The sequence below is a fragment of the Brachionichthys hirsutus genome, chromosome 10 (genome assembly GCF_040956055.1).
Source record: "Brachionichthys hirsutus isolate HB-005 chromosome 10, CSIRO-AGI_Bhir_v1, whole genome shotgun sequence".
Classification (NCBI taxonomy): domain Eukaryota; kingdom Metazoa; phylum Chordata; class Actinopteri; order Lophiiformes; family Brachionichthyidae; genus Brachionichthys; species Brachionichthys hirsutus.
This window is the reverse complement of record NC_090906.1, coordinates 290,925-308,676: the sequence shown is the minus strand read 5'-3', so window position 1 is coordinate 308,676 and position 17,752 is coordinate 290,925. Positions and strand designations below refer to the sequence as shown.

The following is a 17,752-nucleotide window of genomic DNA, read 5'->3' as shown; positions in this document are numbered from 1 at the left end:
CCACCTCTGCCAGCATCTGGTGGTGGCGGCCGATGACACACACACAAACTGTTAGCTTCCTGGCTAACTGATGCTACTTGGTTCCCGTCAGGCTGATTCCAGGGAAAACTGGACCCCCACCAGAGACCGGACCCCCACCAGAGACCGGACCCCCACCAGAAACCAGACCCCCATCAGAGACCGGACCCCCACCAGACACCGGACCCCCACCAGAGACCGGACCCCCACCAGAAACCAGACCCCCACCAGAGACCGGACCCCCACCAGAAACCCGACCCCCACCAGAGACCGGACCCCCACCAGAGACCGGACCCCCACCCTCGAGACCAGACCCCCACCAGAGACCGGACCCCCACCAGACACCGGACCCCCACCAGAGACCGGACCCCCACCAGAAACCAGACCCCCACCAGAGACCGGACCCCCACCAGAGACCGGACCCCCACCAGAGACCGGCCACTACTTCCTGTCGTCGAGCTTCACAGACCTCATTGATTAAATAAGTTATCAATAACATGATCCTTGTTGTTAAAGAACAGTAATAATCATTAAAGACGATTATTACATCTGAAGCTTCGGTTTTAGACTGAAGATCAAAGCTTCTAGGAGCAGGAACATCTGGTCGGGTCAGACCCACATCCAGGCGGAGCGCGCCCCCTGCTGGTGGAGGAGGAGCACACAGCGGCCATGCTGGCGGAGAAGGAGCACACAGCGGAGCGCGCCCCCTGCTGGTGGAGGAGCACACAGCGCAGCTTGCCCCCTGCTGGTGGAGGAGCACAGAGCGGAGCGCGCCCCCTGCTGGTGGAGGAGGAGACAGCGGAGATTGACTTATATAGCATGTTAAAAACGGATATGGGCGGAGCTTTCTTTCAACACTCGGCCTTCATGTCTGCCATATTTGTGTCTGTGGGAATGTTGGGAATTCCCATCATGGATGGAATTCCACATCGTCGCATGCCGACAGAACAATAGGATTACACAATATTTAGTTACATTGATTATTCTGATCACGTTAAATCACATTAGTGAACGCTGCACAACGAGACTGATTTCAGATAAGCCCCTCCCCCAAGGGAGGACCATAAGCGAAGGTGTTCAAAGGAGGGGCCCTGTGGGACAAACGCAAGGACCGGCATCCGAACCTCACACCCCCCTGAACGGGATCACAGAACCAATGAGACTTAAGGAAAACACGAAACTCCGCCCACATCAAGATGTATTTAATGACATCAGATTAAATGGCCGCTTTGACATTTCTGCTTCCTTTAACATCATTATTCTCTTTGCTGCCATCTTGTGGACGAATCAACAAACGTCGATGAACAAATGTTTCAAACGGACACATTTTTCTTTCGTACACGATGTAAACACGCATGTCCATGTTTACGCCAGAGCACAGGCTCCTCCCCCTAAACTCCAGCTGAAGCTGAATCAGACGTTAAGGCAAGTTTCATTCTCGATGCACTCGAAACAATCAGGGAGACGCGTCCTGAAGGGGAGGAGCCAAATGAAACGGATTCCATGTGAGCACAACTAAAATGGGATTCGAGTGAAGCCTCCGAAGCTGGACGACGTCACCGTGTCGAATCAGCCGATAGAAAAGTACATTCAAGGGTTAATAAGAAACCAGGAAAGAAACTAGGCAGCCAGAAACCAGGCAGCCAGAAACCAGGCAGCCAGAAACCAGGCAGCAAAGAAACCAGGCAGCAAAGAAACCAGGCAGCAAAGAAACCAGGCAGCCAGAAACCAGGTGGCCAGAAACTAGGCGGCAAGAAACCAGGCAGCCAGAAACCAGGCAGCCAGAAACCAGGCAGCAAAGAAACCAGGCAGCAAAGAAACCAGGCAGCAAAGAAACCAGGCAGCCAGAAACCAGGCAGCCAGAAGCCCTCCAGGTGGAGTCGGCTGAACTTTCCTCCTGAACGCTGCTTCCTGCTGTTGAAGCTGCAGATGAGCTTGAAGAGCCTCTTCCTCCTCCTCTTCCTCCTCCTCTTCTTCATCGGACGCCACGCACACATTCACGCCCCACAAAGGAACATAAAAGCAACCGTTCATATCTTAACGTGGTTATATAAATATAATTAGATTTATTTTCAGAGTTCAACGGAATCAAAGTAAAAATCATCACAAAGCAAAGAAACAGGAAAATCTAGGCGAAAGTAAAAGAACCCGAGAACAGCGCCGAGGGGGGGCCACAGGCTCCTCCCACCAGGAAACAAAGGGATGGGGGGGGAGGAGAACGGCATGAGACAAAGACCGGCGACCGCCAGACGGAACCAGGGGCCCCAAACCAGGCCTGGACCCGCCTGGACCGCCTGGACCGCTAGAACATTCACTAACAGCAGATCCCGTCAGGCTGAAACCATTAACAAAGTCAAGCTGCGGTGAGGGCGGAGCCAATTCTGCTCCTGCTTGACCTGCGCCAGCGGGTCGTCCTGGGACGATGGACGACGGGACGATGGACGATGGACGATGGGACGATGGGACGATGGACGATGGGACGATGGGACGATGGGACGATGGGACAATGGGACGATGGGACAATGGACGATGGACGATGGACGATGGACGATGGACGATGGGACGATGGGACAATGGACGATGGACGATGGACGATAGGACGATGGACGATGGGACGATGGACAATGGACGACAGGACGATGGGACGATGGGACGACGGGACGACCCCAGGATGTCCTCCGAACCAGTCCAGACAGAGACCCCTAATGTAACGATGAAACTGAAGGTCAGCGGCGTCGATCCAGGCGAGCATCGGGTTTCAGTGGCCGCTGAAGCGTGGTTTAAACACGGCGGGACACGAAGGACATGTCTCTGGTGTCCTCTGGTCTGATGAACGGGACACGGCACGCGGGAGCAGGCGCAGGGAAGACGATTATTGACGCCGTGGATTCAGGCACTTGGACATCTTTGGTCGGAGAGACCCAACGTTGCAGGAGAAATGCATTCAGAGCGTCCGTGTCCCTCGCCGTGTCCCTCGTCGTGTCCACGAGGACACCGGTCCGTCCATCACAGGAGGAAGACGGGCCAGGGCTGCAGCGCCGGGCTAACCGTCCGACAACGACACCTGAAACAGAGGACATGGGTTCAAGTTCAAGTGAGGCAGGAACCGACCGAAGGGGGACGGGGGGACGGACGGGGGGACGGACGGGGGGACGGACCTTCTCAGGACAGAAGTCGGCGCCGGCTTGTCGGACTTTGCCGGGCCGCCCCTTGATGACTGCATAGCAGAACATGGTGATGACCATGACGAACAGGAAGTAGCTCGTGTGCATCAGGTGCAGGTTGATGAGGGAACGGTCGTCCTGGGGGGGCGGAGCAACAAAGAGCATCAACAGTTCATTTAAGCAACGCCTGAAGAGGTAGCGTCCCCTCTGCTGGGTCGGTGGGCGGAGTTACAGATCGTTGAAATGAAATCAGCTGTTCTGACATTTCGTCCTTTATGTCCTTCAAACAGAAACAGGGGCGGGGCCTCACATCAGGAACGATGACGGTCAGCTTCGGGTTGAGGGCGTGGTACACCTTGCCGACGGCTCCTTTGTAACACCAGAGGGGGTTGTAGTCCTGATTGTACTTGGTGTCCGGGTCCCGGACCGTGGTGTACACCTTGTACCAGGAGGTGGCGTTGGTGTACGTCTCTGGGACGCAGCGTGGCGGCTGCCTGCGTGAAACCAACCGGATCAAAAGTTCTTGTTAGATGTTCTTAAAGCGCCTGAGAACCCGACGCCCCCCCCCCCCGGGGTCACGGGGTCACGGGGTCGCCCGACTCACACTGTGACTGGGAAGATGTTGCTGGCAGCAGAGAGGGTCATGCAGGTGCTGAACACCACCTGCTCACAGCGGCCGTGCAGAACGCAGTCGTCTGAGCTCCAGGGGGACGGCAGGGTGAAGGTGATGTTCACCTCCTCGACGGCCTCTCGGCCTGCACGACGACAACAACAACGACGACAACAACAACGACAACGACAACACAAAAACAAACAAAAACGACAACAAAAAACAACAACGACAACACAAAAACGACAACAACAAACAACGACAACAACACAAAAACAAACAAAAACGACAACAAACAACGACAACAACGACAACAAAAACAAACAAAAACGACAACAAACAACGACAACGACGACAACAAAAAACAACAACAACAACGACAACAAAAACAAAAACAACAACGACAAACAACGACAACAACAACGACAACAAAAAACAACAACAACAACGACAAACAACGACAAAACAAACAAAAACAACGACAACAAACAACGACGACAACAACAACAACGACAGAACAGAACGTTAAAGAAACAGACTATTTACAGACCTTTTACCTCCATTATAAAACGTGAAACCAGCCCAATCCTAAACCAGGACTCCAACAGCGCTAACATCGCCCCAGCAGGCGCCACAACAAGCCACGCCCCTAATACAGACGGATTCCTAATGCATGAATTCAAGCAGGATGAGCAGCAAAAGCTCATTATCGGCCTTCCACGTATCCCAGCGTCACAAGTCAACGCGGAGAAGAGCAGGTGTGTGAGAAGCACAGGTACGGCCACACCTGGAGAATGTCACACACCTGAACAGGGACAGAAAGGCGTTGAGGAGAAAAGCTTTGGAGACGCTCCGTCGGCCAGCCGGAGAGCAAACATCAAAGGCGTGGTGCTAACAGGAGCTAACAGGAGCTAGCAGGAGCTAGCATCACAACAGAGAGCGAACTGGAGACCAGCAACAAGACGCCTCACAATCTCCCGCGGCAACGCAAACTCTGGGCGGGGACGATACGGGCGAAGCCCCGAGCGGCACCGCTGTGATGTCACCGGACCGGTTCCTGTCAGAATGTTGAACTGGCCTGAGCCGCGGGGCAACGTGGGGCAACGCGGGGCACCGGGAGGCACCAGGGGGCAACGCGGGGCAACGCGGGGCACCGGGAGGCACCAGGGGGCAACGCGGGGCACCGGGAGGCACCAGGGGGCAACGCGGGGCAACGGCGACACAAATCCGGAGCTTCACATCCTGTTGGATTCCGTCGGTCGTTTCCACGCTGCAGGTCCGGTTACACTAAAAGCTAACGAGCTAAACGCTAACTAAAAGCTTAGCTCAGCGCTCTGATGGCTTCATGGTCGGACGCCACGGCGAGCTAAAGCTCAGCGGCGGAGTCCCGGCATTCACCGGGCTTTAGCTCCTCCCACTGACCCACCTACCGGTCAGCCCCACCTGCTGGCCCAGCACGGTGGCGTACAGGTGCGTGATGTTGCGTGAGTAGCCCCCGAACGGCCGCTGGGGGTCCAGCGTGAGGGTGATGGGGACCGAGATGTTGACGGGCCCCGAGTCCTCCAGGGGGGGCCCCTGGGTGCCGGACCGGGCGTGGCCGCTGGTCGCCACCGGGCTCTCCGGCGTGGTCGACTCGTTCAGGCCGTGCTTGATGGTCTCGTTCTCCGACACGCAGAAGTCCAGCTCGTTGTAGCGCAGCAGGAACGTGTTCCAGTCCTGCCCGGGAGAACGGGGCGAAGCGGTCACGTGACCTGAACAGGTGACTCCCTGACCGCCGGCGAGGGATCCGGGACACCTGAGACTCACCTCCGTCAACTCCGGAGAGCGGATCTCCTTGATCTTGAAGAAGTAGCCGACGGTGAGGAAGGCGATGGCCACCGCGCTGACGCTGATCATGAAGAGGACCAGCGGCGGCCGGTTGTTGATGTAGCTTCTCAGGTTGTCGATGGGATTCAGCAGGTACACCTGAGGACAGGTAAACGCAGGTAAACACACCTTTAGGCTTAAAGGCTGCTCGGTGATGCATTCAGGAACGGACCGTCACGTGATTCTCTGTGCGGCAGCGGCGGCTTTTATAAGCGCCGTCATCAGGAAGCCAGGTGACGCAACCTGTCAGCGTTAGCTAACAAGCTATCGATAAGCTAGCCATTACATGTGACGTGTTTAAATGTATCGACACACACTGTGACGTCACTGTTATACCTCTTACCATGTTTTCCTTCGGTGTTTGCGTCAGATGCGAGCTGAGAGGTCGGTAGCGGCCCGCTTTAGCTGTCCAGCTAGCTCGCTGCGCTAGGTCGTTGTGCTAGCTTGTTGCTGTGCTAGCTTGTTGCTGTGCTAGCTCGCTGCGCTAGCTCGCTGCGCTAGCTCGCTGTGCTAGCTCGCTGTGCTAGCTCGCTGTGCTAGCTCGCTGTGCTAGCTCGCTGTGCTAGCTTGTTGTGCTAGCTTGTTGCGCTAGCTTGTTGCGCTAGCTTTCTCGCTGTCCCGAGCTAGTCGGTCCTGAAACCCCCGCTGAGGAGCGCGAGTCGCGGTTCGGTGGGCGCGGCCGGGCTTTGCGCGTTACAGACTCGGCGTGCGCCGCTTCCCATTCTCCGCTCGCAGGTTCAGCGTCGCTGAGTTTCACCTCCGCCGGACAGACGGTCGGATCATCGGTAACGTCGGTGGGTCCTCCCCGCCGTCATCCCATCAGCGGAGCCGCACTGCGTAGTGAAAGCGACGCCACGACGCCAGTCTGTTTGCGTGGATGACGTCAGCAGGAAGCGTCCGTCTGGATTTCTGCTGCGTTTGAGACCGTCGGAAATATGTGTACCGGCAGGCTCGCTTCCCTTTAAGGCAGGGGTCCCCAGACGTTTTCCTGTGAGGGCCACATCACGTTTCCCTTCTCTGACGGAGGGCCGGGGCCAGTTTGTAGGAAAAGTGTGACGATGGGGGGGGGGGGGGGGGCCTAAACATTTAGGGGCCGAACGCAGAGGCAGGCTGTAGTTTAGGCTCCATCTCACCATCACAACTACACACAGTGACATGAACGGAGTGTCACACACACAACGCCTCTCACACCCAAAGTCAGTCTCTCTCCAGCAGAGGGGAAGAACGACCGGATCAATCAGCTGATCCAATAAGAACGACCGGATCAATCAGCTGATCCAATAAGAGACTGGATCAATCAGCTGATCCAATAAGAACGACTGGATCAATCAGCTGATCCAATAAGAACGACTGGATCAATCAGCTGATCCAATAAGAACGACTGGATCAATCAGCTGATCCAATAAGAACGACTGGATCAATCAGCTGATCCAATAAGAACGACTGGATCAATCAGCTGATCCAATGCAGCTGCAGAGGAGCAAACAACAAACCTCAAATTATTGTAAAGAACCTGAGCGCTGCACGCCTCGGTTTTGAACCCAGGACCTTCCGGCTGGGAGTCAAGTGCACTACCCACTACGCCACCTAGATGTTACCCCATCAAACATTAGGATAAATATAAAGCAGCATTGTTGACTTTAGACCAGAGGCACTGGTTTTGAATCCAGTACGACGTCACCTGGTCTGAGACACGCCCACTCCACATAACACAAAAGGAAAAAGCACAACACAACAACACAACAACACAGAACAACACAGAACAACACAACAACACAGAACAACACAGAACAACACAACAACACGCTGTGGTCTGAGAACACCTCGAGTTTCCTCACCTACACGGTGGCGTAGTCGGTAGGGTTACCGGTCTACTGCCAGAGGAACTGGGTTCGCGTCCGGCTGTGGGGGTGGAGCAGGGGCAACGGGGTAGGTCCAGGGCACGCCTGGGCGGAGTGGGCTGGACCACCGGTCCGCTCCACCCAGGCGTGCCCTGGACCTACCCTGTTGCCCCTGCTCCGTCTCATTCCCGTAGTGGGATTCGATACCAGGGCCATTTTGCCCCCCTCTAAGGTGCTGCCAACCATGCCACCGTGGAGGTGAGGAAACCTGCCCTGTTATTACACAGTAATTACTATGTCATAAGTTGATATTACAGAACATTAACTTTCTGGCCGTATGTGACCATCATTAAAAACAAAAGGGAGGCTACTCACGCTGTATGGAAAGGAAAATAAGTACATTTTATTTTGGGTCTCTGGCATTATACCTGTGAACACTTTCTCAGTGAATGCAGTGGCTGAAAGGTTCCACCAGATGGCATGCTAGGTTAGGGGAATTTATCCAACATGCTAGGACGTTGGATGGGCATGGGCACAGGTGATCAAATAATATTCACTCAAATTTAAAATAGGGATGGGGAGAATTAAGGGTAGGAGATAAGGAATAGAGTAAGGAGGGTTAAGGTTAGGAAAAAAAGAATGGGTCAGGTATAACATAAAAGGGGGAGGGGAGGGTTGAGTTTAGGCACAGGAGGGTAGAGAGGTTAGGGTTAAAAAAATAAACGATGCCATCTTAAACCGCTCCCAGGAAACTACCAACGACGTGAGGTTCGCTCGTGAGCCTCAGGCGTCAGAACCAGGAGGACAGAGACGTCGTCTTCATGGGATTCCTGAGGAACACTGAATAATCCATCTCCAAATCCCGTTCCTGGGAATCTCACGCCAACGCTGGAAGAACCCGATTCCATCGAACAGTTAATACTCAACAGTGGAAATGAGAAAGTCACTAATTATTCCTCATAACAATGACGGACACAGGCGGAGTCAGCTGGGGGGGCATCAGCGGATTTATATCTTAATGTCTTTATCAGCAGCAGATCTTTGATGGACCATGATGAAAACACGAGGACATCACAAGCGTCTCAGTGAAGGTAAAAAAACCACATCTGCTCCAGGGGGGAGGCAAACACAGGTCCAAAGTCACCTGAGAGGCCCTGCTGGACAGCCTCGCTCCAGGATGAGGTCCATCTCATCCTCATGCAGGCGATGAGATCAAGCCCAGAGCGGCTCGTCCGCCCTCTACTGGACCGTCGGCTGCGTAGCGGCGAGCGAGCCGATGAAGGCGTCGTAGTGCTCCGGGTGGCACCTCTGGTACTCGTTGATCTTCCTCCTGATCTGTTTGGGCGTGTCCTGGTAATAGTTCTTTTCATCTCTGGCCATGGCCTGCGGGGATCCAAAGGGACAACTGAGCACCACGTTCTAGCTGGAACCCTCTCACATTATTGTTAGCAGAACCTTCAGAATCAGTTTAATCACCAGTCAGTGGAAGGGAAACCAAACTTCCCCTCGAGGGACAATAAAGCTCTGAACCGATTGAAGTGCAACATCAAATAAAAGAATGCTAAACTTCAGCGCTATACTCGGGAATGCAGTAAAATCCGAATACAAGAAACCACAGATGTACAAGCCACCGGTCATCCGGTGGGCCAATCGAGCCGATCAATGAATCTAAAGTCAGGCTGTGGATCAATCGCTGCATGAGAGTCGCGTATTCAATTCAATTCAATTCAGTTTTATTGATATAGCGCCAGATCACAACATAAAGTCATCTCAAGGCTTTACAGGATTAGCAGGGAAAGACCTGCAGGGAAACACAGAACCCAACTTGACCCACAAGAGCAACGGAGGCAAGGAAAAACTTCCCTCTAACGGGCAGAAACCTTGGACAGAACCTAGGCTCATGGTGGACGGACATCTGTCTGACCGGCTGGGTTGAGAGAGAGAGAAAGAGAGAGAGAGAGAGAGAGAGAGAGAATGGCAGGTCGGAGACGAGTCAAGGAGATGGATAGGAAGTGATAGTGAGACAGAGCAGGAGCAGACAAAAACTAAATGCTAATGTATGTAACTACAATTGTATGAAGCCTGGCTGACATGGAGCAAAGGCAGAACCTTACTACTATGAGGCTAGGTTAGCATGTTAGCATGCGGACAGCTGGAGTGAATGCTAATAATGGAGGACGTCTTTCTCATATCGGGCTAGACTTTTAGAATGATACAGTTAGCACCATTAAGCAGCTAATGTCCAATTAGCACGTCGTAGGATGCTAGCGCGTACGCTCGGATGCATCCGTCGTGTTGTCTCGTGCGTAATGCTAACCGCAGCTGAAAGAAGCACCGACCCAAACGGACCACTGGGAGCAGCAGACGCTGAAACCTTGCTCTGCTCATGAACACAAGTTAAACCGACCTTATGACGCACCTGCCGATTCGGCGCTGTCTCATTAACAGCTGATTTTTCGGTGTTTTAAACATACGAAGGGCGTGCGGATCAAAAGGCGCCGTCATGATAGGTGCGCAAAATAAAGCAGGAGCAAAACTGAGTTTGGTACTCACATCTTTAATCGTCATCAATCAAACAAGCATACTAGTGTACTAGTGCGCGTTTTTAAAAATAGGGCCGGAGCAAAACAGAGTTTGGTACACAGCTTTTTTTATTTGTCATCAATCAAACCCATCAAAGTCCTCATCCTCTGTTTCTGCATTGAACAGCTGCGCTAGATCTCCGTCAAACACGCCGGCTCCCTTTCTTCATCGTCAGTCACTTTCCGTGCCGTGCAGCAGCGGCGGCGCCTCGGAAATGACGCCGGCTTCTGCGAAGGCTCGAACAACAATGCTAGCAGACAGTTAGCCCAAGCATCTACAATCCAGCCACACGGTGGCGCTGCGCTGCCTTCCACTCTGAGTGGAACTGTGTTCTCCGTCTGTCGTCCAGCGCTCCCACGCAGCTCGCAGCTTAACGGTGAACGGTTGGAGTTCTTTGGTTAGTCCACCCGGGATGACGATGATAAGAGTTTGCTAGTTAGCCCGTTAGCGCGCTAGCTAGCTTCACTCCGGTTTAGACCGTATCGGTGAGATCGGAGCGCACGGAGTCACAGATCTCAGGAGCCGAGTTGCTGCAGGTCTTCTTCTTGCTTCCTCCTCTTCCTCCATTGATTCATTAATGCTGGATTCTCTCGCCGCTGCTCTATTCCCGAGTTCTGCTGCGGGACCGGCAGCCTCGAGTTGGAACTCCGCTTCATCAGCACGCCATAATACTATGGTGAAGGACAGGACCGGTACGTATCACTCCGTGAGGCTCCTGACTATAATACTATGGTGAAGGACAGCACCGGTACAAATCCCTCTGAGACTCCTGGCTGAGTCCGCCTCACAACAAAACGTCGGGTGCACGGCCGATCGGGCGTTCTGCACATTTTGAAGATAATTTAGGACTTTTAGGCGTCTTTTGGTTGTGAAAATACGGCATAAATACGGCATAAATACGGCATAAATACGGCACGCTCATATTCATTAGCGCTTCAGAGCGTCTTTCAGCAAACACAAAAGGTCCTCAACCGACATCAACGGAGGACCGCCAGGACGCCCCGGCCGCTTTGCACCCGATACTACTGAAACCCGGTTCAGGCCATTGTCGTGTTGCTCTGAGGTTGGACCAGCCTCCTCAGAGCGACTCCATGACGACCATCGATACGACCCGACGGCTAGCAGAGACGTCCTCCTTCGCTGCGTGCGACGTCAGCGATGCCATTCAGCTTTCACACAGCGGCTAACGTCTGTTGCCTGGTAACAAGCCTCACCTTGTAGTTTTCCCGGTGTTCTCGGATCATGTGCTGAACGTACTCAATCAAGTCGGTGGACAAGGTTTTGGAGCTTTTCACAGGACGGCCGGCTTCCTCTTCCATTTCTGTTTAAAAAGACAAGAGTTTTTATTTGCTCCGTCAGAACAGACGACTAACAGTTAAAACTGCGACTGGTGTAAACGGAGTCACCGCCGGAACAGCTGAGCATCAAAACGCTACGTTTGTAACTAGCTAAAACAAGACGTTTCTGCATAGGGGCGAGTGGACCTAGTCCCGGTTCAGACAGGCACAGAGAACGGTCCAGGAGGACACTTACGGTTCAGAACGTAGGGTTTGGTCACGATGCTGACGGGGGCACCGGCCTTTCTCTCTGCAACCAGGAGCTACAAGAGCGAAGAGAGACACCTGAAGAACCTGCTCATTCAACAAACATTTGGTTTAACTAAGCTACAAATGCTAATGCTAGCGATATGGACATCAGGGTTGAGGGACACAGGTCCAGGTTCTGCAGCACCACGGACAGAAGGACCTGCAGACAGACAAAGAGGGACAAAGGGAGAGAGAGCACAGGACTACAGGGGAGAGAGAGAGATTACTCGCATATATTTATAACATGAATAATCAGAGTGAGGGGGAGGAGCTCAGCGTGTCATAGGAGGTGATGCCACCAGTCTATGACAGCATATTGATTACTGCATTGATTAACTAGATTTGTTAAAAAGGAAAGTCTTTAATCTACTCTTGAACATAGAGATGGTGTCTGTCTCAGGAACCAATCAGGGAGCTGATACCACAATAAAGGAGCTTGATAACTGAAAGCTCCGCCCCCTGTCTGCTCTTGGAAATGTCTGGAACCACGAGCAGGCCAGCATTTTGGGACCGCAGAGATTACCCCCAGATTCTTGGACGTGGTGCTGGTGGACACTGAGACGCCGTCTAGTTCAACTACAACACGAGAACAAACATTTCTGAGATGCTTTGGCCCAAGAACCAGAACCTCAGTTTTATTTAGATTTAATAACCGGAAGTTCGGAGTTCATGTCCTTACGGCACGTCTGAAGTCTAACCAACTGATCGACTTCGGCCCGGAGCCAAAAAAAGAGTGGCTGCAGGACGTACCGCGGCTTGAAGCTAACAGCGAGCGCACCAAAACGTGGTGCAAGATTTGCAGCTCGCACCCCCACCTAGCGAACACGACGACTGTTTCTACGCAGCCGCAAGATCAACCAGCCTCTGTTTGACAAGCATGAAAGCAGCGCTAGCTATCGCTAATAAACAAGCTGCTGCCATGCAGGGGACAGCGGGGGAGGCACAGGGGACAGCGGGGGAGACACAGGGGACCGTGGGGGAGACACAGGGGACCGCGGGGGAGGCACAGGGGACCGTGGGGGAGGCACAGGGGACCGTGGGGGAGACACAGGGGACAGCGGGGGAGACACAGGGGACAGCGGGGGAGACACAGGGGACAGCGGGGGAGACACAGGGGACCGCGGGGGACACACAGGGGACAGCGGGGGAGGCACAGGGGACAGCGGGGGAGACACAGGGGACAGCGGGGGAGACACAGGGGACAGTGGGGGAGACACAGGGGACAGCGGGGGAGACACAGGGGACAGCGGGGGAGGCACAGGGGACCGTGGGGGAGACACAGGGGACAGCGGGGGAGACACAGGGGACAGCGGGGGAGGCACAGGGGACCGTGGGGGAGACACAGGGGACCGTGGGGGAGACACAGGGGACCGTGGGGGAGGCACAGGGGACCGTGGGGGAGACCTCGCCGCCCCTGGGGTGAGTACCACACACCGTCTCCTGTTACACGCTTGAGTAATTCTCTGAAATCGTTGTGTACAGCCAGAAGAAACATTCCGACCAGTTACTCACGCCCTGTTTCTTTATCGGCAGGGAGCGGTTCGGATCAAAAGCCAGACCCATGTCCTGCAGGTTCCTGGACACAGACTTCCTGTCATCCCAGGCGTTTCGAATCTGTGCACTGAAAGAAACAACGAGATCAGCTGACAGCAATGTTTGGTCATTTTCAGTGCCCCAGTAAAACAGGAAAGTTCTATTAAAACATTCTCAAAAGTTCCTGTCCACAGAGCTTTTCAGTAATAGAATAGAGTCATTGCATAGTGGATACACAAATCTGAAGTAATTGTATTCATATAATGCCATTATTCATATTGCAAGTTCCTTATTAATACATTGGATGGTTTTGGAATGGGGTTGCATTTCCAAAAAAGGTGGAATGCTGCGTAAAATATAAATATAAAAAAACAATGTGAGCACCGATAAGATAACACAGTAATCTCAAGCAAAGAAGAGATTACCTATTTGGGCTGTGTTCTTGACAAGTACCTGTCTGGTGATAGTATGGAAACTAAGGTGATCAAAAAAGTCAATCAGAGAACAAGATTTTTGGGCAGAATGTCTGCTTTTGTCTCCGGACGCTTGCTGGAGCCTCGTTCAGCCCCTTTTTGACTATGCTAGCACCTCCTCCATGCTAGCACCTCCTCTATGCTAGCACCTCCTGGTATTCAAACATCAAAGTGTCCCTGAAAACCAGGCTCCAAACCTCCCAAAACAAACTGATTGGGCTACTCCTCAATCTGGGGCCCATGACCCACCTTCTTCCTGGACATTTTGCTAGCCTAAAATGGCTCAGGGTAGAAGACGGTTAAACAGCTCAAAATGGGATTGGCATTTAAAATAGTCAATGCAGCTCTGCCCTCAGTCCCCTCAATCCCTGCATACCTGAATAAACACCTCCACAGATTTAGTGACACCCACAGCCACAACACTAGAGGGAGCTCAAACAACAACCTGATTACCCCCTCCTATAGGACTAACATGGGTATATCATCTTTTTACAATACTGCCCCCTAAGGGTGGAACTGTTTGACTCCTGCCCTCAAAACATGCACCTCTTTGGCCTCCTTCAAAACGGCCCTAAAAATACACCTTTCAGGGGGACAGAAACGGAGATAGTCATCACGACTCTCTCCGGATCAACCCCCCCCCTCCTTTTTGGTCCACCTACGTTGTACATATTATGTGTCTTTTTATTTTATTGTTATTTTGCATCTGTGGAGTAATTTACTATTAGTTTTATTGTTAAATGTCGATGATTTATGTACGAAGGACTTTCAACGGAAACAAGACCGCAAGGGCTTTTTAGAAATGCTCCTCTTAGACAGAATGTTTGACTGTATTTGTACTGTAATACACGCTACTGTGTGACTGTACTTGTACTGTAATACACGCTACTGTGTGACTGTACTTGTACTGTAATACACACTACTGTGTGACTGTACTTGTACTGTAATACATGCTACTGTGTGACTGTACTTGTACTGTAATACATGCTACTGTGTGACTGTACTTGTACTGTAATACATGCTACTGTGTAACTGTACTTGTACTCTAACATTCTATGTAATAAATATATTAATCATCATCACAGACAGGATTCTGTAGTGACATCATCACCGCAGTAAAACAGATTCTGCAAACAATGTACCTGTAAGTCGCTGTATTTTCAAACCAGCAGGTAAAAGTATTAGTATTCATTTCTATATGAAATGAATACTAAGTTAAAGAACTGAGGGGACCCGACCTGAATAATACCGTTACAGTCCTCGTCCCCTGCTAGCTAGCTAGCATGCTAACCCGCGCTGTTTACAGTCCTCGTCCCCTGCTAGCTAGCTAGCATGCTAACCCGCGCTGTTTACAGTCCTCGTCCCCTGCTAGCTAGCTAGCATGCTAACCCGCGCTGTTTACAGTCCTCGTCCCCTGCTAGCTAGCTAGCTAGCATGCTAACCCGCGCTGTTTACAGTCCTCGTCCCCTGCTAGCTAGCTAGCTAGCATGCTAACCCGCGCTGTTTACAGTCCTCGTCCCCTGCTAGCTAGCTAGCATGCTAACCCGCGCGCGCGTACTTTTCTATCCTCGGGTTGGACTTCTTGTTGAACTTCTTCTTCAGCTTCTTCCGGTCCTGGTTGTAATCGAACCTCTTCCTCTTCGCTGACTGCTTGGCTTTCGGCATGTTTCTGGATTTCTTGGGTTTTTACAGCTCAGTGGAACTCCGTCGGTAACGAGGAAACGGGAAGGAAGTAGTGTTTCTCACGTTCCGGTCGTGTGACCCGTGACCACGCCTTATTGTCAACTTTGACTTATAAATATTAGACGTAAAATCTTGTTAAATTCTTGTTTTTCTTTGGATGTGATTATTGAGCTGACGCCGGTCCCTTTATACGTAGATAAACACTAATTCTATTTAAGCTACTAAGTCTATATTGATCTGTATTAAAATTCCATTAGGGTCAAAGTTTATGGTGAACTGTTCTTTTTGTATACTTCATCCAAACTCTGTGAAATTAGGCTATTATAAATGTAATTTAAGAAGGTGTTAGAAAAGCTGATCATAAAAATGCTTTGAATCATCCATCCATCCATCCATCCATCTTGGGGGGGGGGGGGGGGGGGGCAGCAGCCTATGCAGGGGAGCCCAGACTTCCCTCTCCCCGGCCCTTCTTCCAGCTCTTCCGTGTTCCCAGGCCAGTCGAGAGACATCGTGTCCCCAGCGTGTCCTGGGTCTTCCCCGTGGTCTCCTCCCGGTGGGACGTGCCATGCTACTGTGCTACTGTATTTGTACTGTAATACATACTACTGTGTGACTGTACTTGTACTGTAATACATGCTACTGTGTTACTGTATTTGTACTGTAATACATGCTACTGTGCTACTGTATTTGTACTGTAATACATACTACTGTGTGACTGTACTTGTACTGTAATACATGCTACTGTGTTACTGTATTTGTACTGTAATACATACTACTGTGTGACTGTACTTGTACTGTAATACATGCTACTGTGTTACTGTATTTGTACTGTAATACATGCTACTGTGTGACTGTACTTGTACTGTAGTACATGCTACTGTTTAACTGTACTTGTACTGTAATACATGCTACTGTTTGACTGTACTTGTACTGTAATACATGCTACTGTGTTACTGTATTTGTACTGTAATACATGCTACTGTGTGACTGTACTTGTACTGTAGTACATGCTACTGTTTGACTGTACTTGTACTGTAATACATGCTACTGTTTGACTGTACTTGTACTGTAATACATGCTACTGTGTTACTGTATTTGTACTGTAATACATGCTACTGTGTGACTGTACTTGTACTGTAGTACATGCTACTGTTTGACTGTACTTGTACTGTAATACATGCTACTGTTTGACTGTACTTGTACTGTAATACATGCTACTGTGTTACTGTATTTGTACTGTAATACATGCTACTGTGTGACTGTACTTGTACTGTAATACACGCTACTGTGTGGCTGTATTTGTACTGTAATACATGCTACTGTGTGACTGTACTTGTACTGTAATACATGCTACTGTGTAACTGTATTTGTACTGTAATACATGCTACTGTGTGACTGTACTTGTACTGTAATACATGCTACTGTGTTACTGTATTTGTACTGTAATACATGCTACTGTGTGACTGTACTTGTACTGTAATACATGCTACTGTGTTACTGTATTTGTACTGTAATACATACTACTGTGTGACTGTACTTGTACTGTAGTACATGCTACTGTTTGACTGTACTTGTACTGTAATACATGCTACTGTGTTACTGTATTTGTACTGTAATACATGCTACTGTGTGACTGTACTTGTACTGTAATACATGCTACTGTGTTACTGTATTTGTACTGTAATACATGCTACTGTGTGACTGTACTTGTACTGTAATACATGCTACTGTGTAACTGTATTTGTACTGTAATACATGCTACTGTGTTACTGTATTTGTACTGTAATACATGCTACTGTGTGACTGTACTTGTACTGTAATACATGCTACTGTGTGACTGTACTTGTACTGTAATACATGCTACTGTGTAACTGTATTTGTACTGTAATACATGCTACTGTGTGACTGTACTTGTACTGTAATACATGCTACTGTGTAACTGTATTTGTACTGTAATACATGCTACTGTGTGACTGTACTTGTACTGTAATACATGCTACTGTGTGACTGTACTTGTACTGTAATACATGCTACTGTGTAACTGTATTTGTACTGTAATACATGCTACTGTGTGACTGTACTTGTACTCTAACATTCTATCTAATAAATATATTCATCATCAAATTGGAATCCGGATCACTCTCAGAATTTAATGGATCTAAATTTGACAAAGACCCATCTTGATATTTTATTGATCCAGATCCATCCAGCAGTTTTTCTGTGATCCTGCTAACAAACAAACAAAGACAGACAGACAGACAGACAGACCCCGTTAGACCCGCCCCTCCTCAGCGGAGGTAAATATCTCCTCCGTGGTTCTCTAGCAGAGTGGTAGGTCTGTCTTTAATTACCTATCTGCATTTTATCAAGTCACTTTTAAACAGAGTGACGCATC

General features: G+C 50.6%; 2 protein-coding genes and 1 long non-coding RNA gene across 4 annotated transcripts; 1 reads left to right on the top strand and 2 right to left on the bottom strand.

The window, feature by feature from the left end:
* Window positions 1-1,208: 1,208 nt before the first annotated feature.
* LOC137900416 (uncharacterized) lies at window positions 1,209-1,975 on the top strand. The gene is made up of 3 exons (XR_011105672.1): window positions 1,209-1,672; window positions 1,751-1,826; window positions 1,859-1,975. It is a non-coding gene; the product is annotated as an uncharacterized lncRNA (long non-coding RNA).
* A 968-nt stretch (window positions 1,976-2,943) lies between these two features.
* On the bottom strand, window positions 2,944-6,477 carry tmem248 (transmembrane protein 248). The gene is made up of 7 exons (XM_068744497.1): window positions 6,002-6,477; window positions 5,599-5,757; window positions 5,223-5,508; window positions 3,787-3,937; window positions 3,493-3,676; window positions 3,177-3,320; window positions 2,944-3,082 (listed from the first exon to the last, which is right to left on the bottom strand). The coding sequence occupies exons 1-7, from the start codon at window positions 6,002-6,004 to the stop codon at window positions 3,062-3,064; spliced, it is 948 nt and encodes a 315-aa protein (XP_068600598.1). The 5' UTR covers window positions 6,005-6,477; the 3' UTR covers window positions 2,944-3,061.
* Window positions 6,478-7,878: 1,401 nt separating this feature from the next.
* Window positions 7,879-15,421, bottom strand: nop16 (NOP16 nucleolar protein homolog (yeast)). Of its 2 annotated transcripts, none has more exons than XM_068744689.1 (5): window positions 15,233-15,421; window positions 13,181-13,289; window positions 11,616-11,682; window positions 11,297-11,403; window positions 7,879-8,882 (listed from the first exon to the last, which is right to left on the bottom strand). In XM_068744689.1, exons 1-5 carry the CDS (start codon window positions 15,337-15,339, stop codon window positions 8,739-8,741), a joined length of 534 nt encoding a protein of 177 aa, XP_068600790.1. In that variant the 5' UTR covers window positions 15,340-15,421; the 3' UTR covers window positions 7,879-8,738. The 2 variants fall into 2 exon arrangements, with proteins under 2 accessions (XP_068600790.1, XP_068600789.1); XM_068744688.1 differs by lacking the exon at window positions 7,879-8,882 and adding an exon at window positions 10,163-10,753.
* Between the last annotated feature and the right edge of the window lie 2,331 nt (window positions 15,422-17,752).